At 43.9% G+C, this 7,965-nt stretch overlaps 1 protein-coding gene across 1 annotated transcript; it reads right to left on the reverse strand.

Moving 5' to 3' along the window:
- Positions 1-3,627: 3,627 nt before the first annotated feature.
- LOC115066858 (myocilin opposite strand protein-like) lies at positions 3,628-7,665 on the reverse strand. The gene is made up of 2 exons (XM_029553748.1): positions 7,571-7,665; positions 3,628-3,757 (listed from the first exon to the last, which is right to left on the reverse strand). The coding sequence occupies exons 1-2, from the start codon at positions 7,663-7,665 to the stop codon at positions 3,628-3,630; spliced, it is 225 nt and encodes a 74-aa protein (XP_029409608.1).
- Between the last annotated feature and the right edge of the window lie 300 nt (positions 7,666-7,965).

A 7,965-nucleotide genomic window follows, 5' to 3' on the forward strand; every position in this document is an offset into this window, starting at 1 on the left:
ATATTTCTTAAAAGTGATTTCTTATTGCCTTGTGTGGGGGATGGGGGGGTGTGTGTGTGTGTATGTATGTGTGTGTATAAAGTGCATGTATATCTGTAAGCGCCTGTCTGTGAATACAGGCACACACATGCCACAGCATGCATGTGGAGGTCAGAGGACAACTTGTGGGAGTCAGTTCTCTCTGTTCACTATGTAGGTCCCAGGGATTGAACTCAGGTCATCAGACTTGGTGGCAAGCACCTTTACCCACTGAGCTATCAAACCAACTCAAGGCTAAAAATCTTGGAGTCACCCTTTATTATCTCCTGTAACCGCTATCCAGTCTATCAGGATCTTCTGTGGGCTCTGTCTTCAGATGTACCATTCCAGAATCTTGCCCATGTTTCTCATCACCCCAACTGCTGCTTGTTGAAATGACCACCTTGTTCCTGGATGGCTACAACAGCATCTGAAATACTTCCACTTTCTTACCCACACATGCAGTTCTCTATGAAGCTATTGGAACAATTCCATTAAAATGTAAGCCAGATCATGCCTCTTTTCCTGAAAACTCCTATTTCTTATTTCAAAGTCACCGTCAGCGCCTTACAAAACTCCCCAGGATCCACCTCCTCTCCCACCTCCACCCAGTGACTTTACCTTCTACTAATGTCTTTATTCACTTGACTCCAGCCAAGTCCAACTGGGCTTCTCACTGTCTTACTAAATTACCTAGATACCCATAGTACTTTACAAAAAATGAGATCAGTTTGCTGCTTCCCGAGGTACATAGAATATTATGTGTATGAGTGTATTGCCTGCATGTAGGTAAGTGCACCAATGTAGTGCAATGCCCGCAGAGGTCAGAAGAGACTGTTGGATCCCCTGGGACTGGAGTTACGGACAGTTGTTGGCTGCCATGTGGGTGCTGGGATTCAAACCCAGGTCTTCTGCAAGAACAACAAGTGTTCTTAACCACTGAGCCATCTCTCTGGCCCCTACCCTGCTTTTTTATTTTAAACTTTTTCTTTTTTACTTATCCCCTTTTGATATATGATAATTCATGTTTTTATGATGTCAGTCTTCTCTTGCCATAATACAAACTCCATTGAGATCAGGATGGAACATTGCTTGACTCACACACTCTGCACTGACTTTGGACCCTTAGCTTCAGTTCCAGCACTGTGTAATAAAAATTTCTGTGATAGTCACATTCTATATCTCTAATCTCCAGTAGGGGGGGAACTAGCCACAGGTAGATACTAAACACTTGAAAAGTGACCAGTGCAACAGGTACATTTTTACCTTATCTGTGTAAGTTTACATTGAAGTAGCCACACATGGCTAGAGGCTATACTACAAGACAGTGCAGGTCTGTTTCCTTACCTGACCAAGCACTCAGCTGGCAAAGACCTGTTCAGTGCATCCTCCCTTTCTGCCCCAATCTATGGCGAGAACACACCCTACTGTGTGTGTAGGAGGACCAGAACACTTTTGTAAATGCTGCTCTGGAAAGAGAATACTCATGAGAAGTTTGTGAGGAAGGGGATGAACAAAAGATGACATATAAGCTCATTTTCCTATGTGAATTAGAATGGCCACATTTTTGATGCCTTTAACCCATTCAGAGAAGCCCTCAAAGTCATTAGCAGTTCTCTAAGGTCTACTGAGGGCCTTGGGCAGAATACCTAAGAGAGGTATTGCTCCCTGACACATCATTCTGTAGTTGGCTGCCTTGAAGGGTAGAGTGTTCTGCTTAATCATTTGAAAATCACTTCAACCTCCTAGAAGTAAACTTTGAAAATACAATTAATAAATTTAAAACTCAGTAGCTCTGGCACCAACACAGGGGCTGGGAATGTAATTAGCTTAGCATGAAAGGACCATAAAATCTTGGAAATGCCTGGGTCTAGGGTCTGATAGATTAAGTACCTCAAGTTTTTGAAAAAAAAGTATATTTAGGGCTAGAGAGATGACTCAGTGGTTAAGAGCACTGGTGGCTCTTGCAGAGGACCCATGTTCAGTTTCCAGCACTCATATGGCAGCTAACAACCATCTATAACTCCAGTTTCAGGAGATCTAATGACCATTCCTGGCTTCCATGGGCATTGCAGAATACAGATGCACTTATATACATATACTCAAAACACTCATACACATAAAAACAAAAATATTTTAAAAGATTTACATTTATTTTTGTCAGGGTATCATGGTGTATCCCTTTAATCCCAGCACTTGGGAGGCAGAAGCAAGCAGATTTCTGTGAAATTGACCAGCCTGGTCTACATAGTGAGTTCTAGGCCACCTTGGGCTACAAGGAGGCCCTGTCTCAAAACAAAAAGATTCATATTTATTTTTGTTTGTGTGTAATGTGTGTGTGTGTGTGTGTGTGTGCATGCACATGCCACAATGTGTGCAGGTGTTTCAGGAGACAGAAGGGGACATTGGATCCCCTGGAACTGGAGCTATACACAGATCTGTTGGGAACTGAACTCAGATCCTCTAGAAGAGTAGTAAGCACTCTGAACCACTGAGCATGTCTCCAGCCACTAGACCTAAGACCTAAGATCTTTAGAGTTACTATCACAGAGGCCTGGACCTTTCACTGATTCCGACTTTGTTATAAATAAAACCCAATAAATTTAAAATCAAGTGTTCTACAGCATAGCATAAATCAAAGATCAAATATAAATATATCCCATATCAAACACTTGTCTTGAAAACTCAAAATTTCTTGGCACACATCAGTAGGGTGCTAGAGTTTAGATGTGAACTGTCCCCCACAGGCCCCAAGCTGATGGCATTATCCAGAAGACTGTAAGACCATTTGGATATAGAGCTTTGCTGCAGTTGAGAGGGTACAGACCCTGGGTTTATAGCCTGGCCCCACTTCCTGTCCTGTCTCCATTTTCTAGTCTGCTGACATATAAGCAGGTAGCTGCCCCATACTTCTGCCACTGTGGAGCCACCTGTTGCCACACCATTCCTGCCATGCTAAACCATATCACCTCAAACCGTAAGCCTGGAGAGAGCCTCCTTTTCTTAAGTTGCTTTTGTCAGACACTCTATCAGAGCAAAGAGAAAAGTAACCAGCACGTGAGGATAAACAATATTCAACAGTAGGTCTAGGAGCAGAAAAAGGGAAGACAAAGATTTTCAAGGCAGTCTTCAAAAGTCCAGAAACATCATTGAGCCTGCTTGCTAGCAGTTTATATACAAGCCCATCTTAAAATAATTCAGTTTGAGGGCTGGAGAGATGGCTCAGAGGTTAAGAGCACTGATTGCTCTTGCAGAAGACCTGGGTTTGATTCCCAGCACCTACATGGTGGCTAAAAACCATCCTTAGGGCTGGGCGTGGTGGCGCACGCCTTTAATCCCAGCACTTGGGAGGCAGAGGCAGGTGGATCTCTGTGAGTTCAAGGCCAGCCTGGTCCACATAGTGAGTTCCAGGCCAGCTGGGGCTACAGGGAGACCCTGTCTCAAAAAGACCAAAAAAAAAAAAAAATCCTTAACTCCACTTCCAGGGGACACCAACTCCCTAACCTCCATGGCATTGCATGACACAGGAGCACCCACATACAAGCAGGCAATACACTTGTACACATAAAATAAAAATAATATTTTTTAAAAAATTCAATTTGTACTTGCTTAAGAGTCTTCAGAATCAGCTGGAGAAGGAGGTGGGGCAGGAGGCACCTTGAGCTCAGCCTTGATGGGAGAAGGTTCTTGGGTGGGTGTTTTCCTATCTTCATCACTTTTCTTGGTGATCATTTCATCTCTAAGAAAAAGACATTAAATGTTACTCAAATAAAGATGCGTTGGGTATGATGGCTCAGCAGGTAAAGGTACTTGTCGCTATAATTGACAATCTGAGTTCAATCTTTAGGACCCAAGTATTAGTTACTTTTCTACTGCTATAAAATACCATGACCAAGACCACTTATAGAAGGTAGAGTTTATTGGGTTTGTGATTCCAGAGGACTAAGAGTTCATCGTGGTAGGAAGGCATGGCAGGAGGCAGCCAGAACAGAAAGTTGAGCATTCACATCTTCAAGCAGGACAGGAAGCAGAGCAAGAACCGGGAAAAGGGAAGTGGTTATGAACTCTCTCAAAGCCCCCAGTGGGGCTTCCTCCAGTAAGGCCCTACCTCCTAGGGATTTCATGACCTTCCCAAAGCATGGCTACCAACTAACTGACCAAGTGTTCAAATACTTGAGCCTATGTGGGACATCTCATTCAAAGCACCACAACTCACATGGTAGGTAGAGGAGAACTGATTCTCAAAAGTTGCACATACTTGCACATACACTGAATAAATAAAATGGAGTTTAAAAAGTAAAAGATAGTCTAAAAATGAAAAGAAAAAGAGAAGAAATGCCACACCCCAGATGCCGGTGCTTACATTTTACAGGACACCCTCTAGATGCCTCTAATCACGCCTTAGAGAAAACCACTGGCAAAAAATGAGATAGTTATAGTCTGGTCTTCTCAGAATGAACTCATTAGTCTCTCTTGATTCAAGAGAACCAATGGAGCTACCGCTCACCATCTTAATCCCCAGAGGGATTCAAGTGAGAAATCTGCATCATTTTTCTTTCTTCATGCCCACCAGCCGGCTCTCTGTGAATCAGCCCAGGGCAGACTGCTTCAAGCTTCAATCACATCCCAGCTGTTCTACAGGGCGAGTCCTCCCTCAGGTCATTTCACATCTGCCTCCCTCTGCCTGACTTTTCCCTTTCCCAACCTGCTGAGCTCTTTTCTGTTGGAGTCTCCTCTACTGAGGCAGGCCAGGACTTTCCCATCTAACTCAGGGCTGGGCTAACCCAGCTTGCAAGGGTATAGGACTGACATGTCAAACTATTAAAGATTCAGATTTCACTGTCCCTTGAATACTTACTATATCCCAGGGAATAAAGATGAGCTATAAACTAGAAACTAATTACATTCTACATGCAGATTCTTAAGTATACCCCACAACAGGTATTAAATCTCTGCTGAAGAAGCTGAGATGGGGGTGATTTTGCCTGGAGTGTATAATCATTAAAAGTCAGAACTGGGGGCCAATCTCAGGTTTGGATCAGGCCACAAGTTCCCTGCTGCCATCTCCCAATGAAAGCAGATCCCTTATGCTGCTGAGGGGATGTGAAGTGATGGGAGGAGAGCTATTTGGCCCTAGAATTTATTTTTATTTATGTGCATCAGGTAGACATACCAACAATCTTCTGGAAACAGCATCACCCTTAAGCAGGGGTGTCTATTGACCTGTGCACCTCTAACAGCAAAGGTCCCCAACATCCATTTGTGTGTAAACTAAGAGAGTATATAGACCTATCACTTCAAATACCTTACCTCCCAATAAACTGTAAACTCACGGGGGCACTTTGAACAATACTGATGGCATTCTATCTTCTAATTCAATAATGTCTCTTTGGCCAACATCTTATCAGATTTAGTAAGATTAGAATGTTTAAGGCTTATAACCGTCAAACTGCTAAAGCCAAAACGTCAGCTGTGCTCATCTTTGTCACAGATTTGTGTTTATAATATCAAAATGATTTCAACCTGAGATCTCTTGTCAGAATACTCTTAGATCACTTGTTTCTTTTCTCTTCAAATATTTTATGTGCATGAGTATATTACTTGCATGTATGTAAGTGCACCCGTGAGGTGCAATGCCCACCAGAGGTCAGAAGAGGGCTTCAGATACCCCAGAATTGGAGTTACAAATGGTTGTCAGCTGCTTTGTGGGTGCTGTGAACTGAACCCAGGTCCTCTGCAAGAGCAGCCAGTGTTCTTAACCACTGAGCCATCTCTCCAGCCCCAGGCCACTTGTTTCTTTTAAGGGTCATATAACCTCTAAATTCATTAAACAAGCCCATATAACCTCTAAATTCATTAAACAAGCCCAGTAAACTACATTTTGGCATTTGCTGAGAATGAAGGAATTTTACCATTTCCACCCCGTCCCTGTGGCCCCTTGCATTAGGAAGAGTCAGAACCTGCACAAGCTCTTGACACAGGTGCCTAGCCAGGTGGCAATGTCAGGGAGTCCTACTATTCTCCACAGAGATGCCCACCCCAAAGTAGCCATCACAGGCATGCCAAATGCATCAAGAATACAAGGTTCTTGGTTAAATTTGAATTCCAGATAAACAAAGAATGATCTGTAGTACATCACAAATATTTTACAGATGTATTTAAACTTAAAAAATTGTTTACTTTAAACTCAAATGCAGAGGGCTGGAGAGATGATTCATGGTTAAGAGCACTTACTACTTGAGCCAGGCATGGTAGCATACACCTTTAATCCCAGCACTTGAGAGGCAGAAGCATGCAAATCTCTGTGAGATCTAGGCCAGTCTGGTCTCCATAGTGAGTTCAGGTCAGCTGGGACTACAAGGAGACTCTGTGTCAGAAAGAAAGAAGAAAGAAGGGGAGGGGGGGGAGCTATGACTTACAAATTGAGAGCACTTGCTGCCTCCTGGAGGGCCTGAGTTCAGTTCCCAGTACCCACATCACATGGTTAATAATCATTCTTAACTCTAGCTCCAGTGGATCTAACACCCTTTTTTGGCCTCTACAGGCATGAGGCATGCACTTGCATGCTTATATTCATGCAAGCAAAACACTCAAACACATAAAAGTAAATGAAATCATTTTTTAAAGAAAACTCAAAAACCACTGAGGTTCCTGTATTTTATGTGCCAAGCCTATAATCAATGGGACATCCCAGGCAGATGAGGACTTTTAGAGCTGAAACACTAGCTCCATCCTCAGGCCAAACCTCTCTTTTGGGCTAAGCAAGCTATTTGAGGTTTCTTCTTTTAAGGGGTTTCTGGGCTCAGTCATTTTTTCATTGGCCACTGATGACAGTTCCAGGCACAAAGCACAAGGTGGTAGAGACATGTCAGTCCCTGCCTGCAGGGGGTGTACAACCTCATTAGCAATGAGGGTGAGATCTCAGGGATGTTGTCCCCAAAGCTTGTCTGTAAAGGCATGCGTTGTTATTCCGGGAGGTTACGTCAGAACTTACATCACCATCAAAATCAACATTGGACTGGCAAGAGGGCTCAGCTGGCAGAAGTGCAGGCTGCTCCGGCCTGATGACCTGGTTCTATCCCTGAAACCCCTGGAAGGGGAGATCTGACTCCTGAACGTTGTTTTCTGACCTCCATTCACATGTCGTGGAATTCATTCATACACACACACACACACACACACACACACACACACACACACACACACACTCACGCATGCAAATAATAAAGTTTAAAATGAAAAGATCAACATGATCCCCCCATCCCATTAAGAGTTACTGAGATGAAGTTCACTCCACTCACTCATGGCATCCACAGAAGGGCCATGCACAGAGGACCATCACCTCCTGAAGAGACATATGAGAAAGTTTTGCTCCGCATAGTGGGTGACAAAACATTTGCCTTATCTGTTAGGTGCAGCTAAGAGAGCAGTGGACGAGTAAGTTTTGTAACCCATCTCCCACAGTTTCCCCCAAACTAGGTGGGACTCAACCATTGTTCTCAGTCCTAACCCCACAAGCAAACAAGCAAGCTAAAAGAGAGTCTTCAGGTACCTCATGACCATGGCATCTCTACGCCTGTTCACCTCAGAGACCAGGTTGCTGTAGGGGAGGTCAGTCTTGCTGTCTGCAGAGCTTTTCTGTGCCATGGCTACACTTAGAGCATGGGAGGAATTTAGATAAGCTGCACCTGGGAAGCAGGAAATGGGCTTCAGGTGTCAGAGGTCTTCGCTGGGTCCAACCTGATGTACTTTGCAAGGGATCCCACTGCTACATGCTCAGAGCTTCTTCCCCACAGCCTACCTCCCATTCCTGCCTTCCCTACCCTGGTCAGGAAGCAGCTATTTCCTCAAATATTTCCACCTGGGAGAGGATGAGGGCAGAGCATGGACCTCACTAGCCTCTTAGATAAAATACATGTGGTTATTCTAACCACCAAATGAAGAAAC

This window comes from Nannospalax galili, unplaced genomic scaffold, assembly GCF_000622305.1.
Source record: "Nannospalax galili isolate Female #2095 unplaced genomic scaffold, S.galili_v1.0 scaffold624, whole genome shotgun sequence".
Lineage (NCBI taxonomy): Eukaryota > Metazoa > Chordata > Mammalia > Rodentia > Spalacidae > Nannospalax > Nannospalax galili.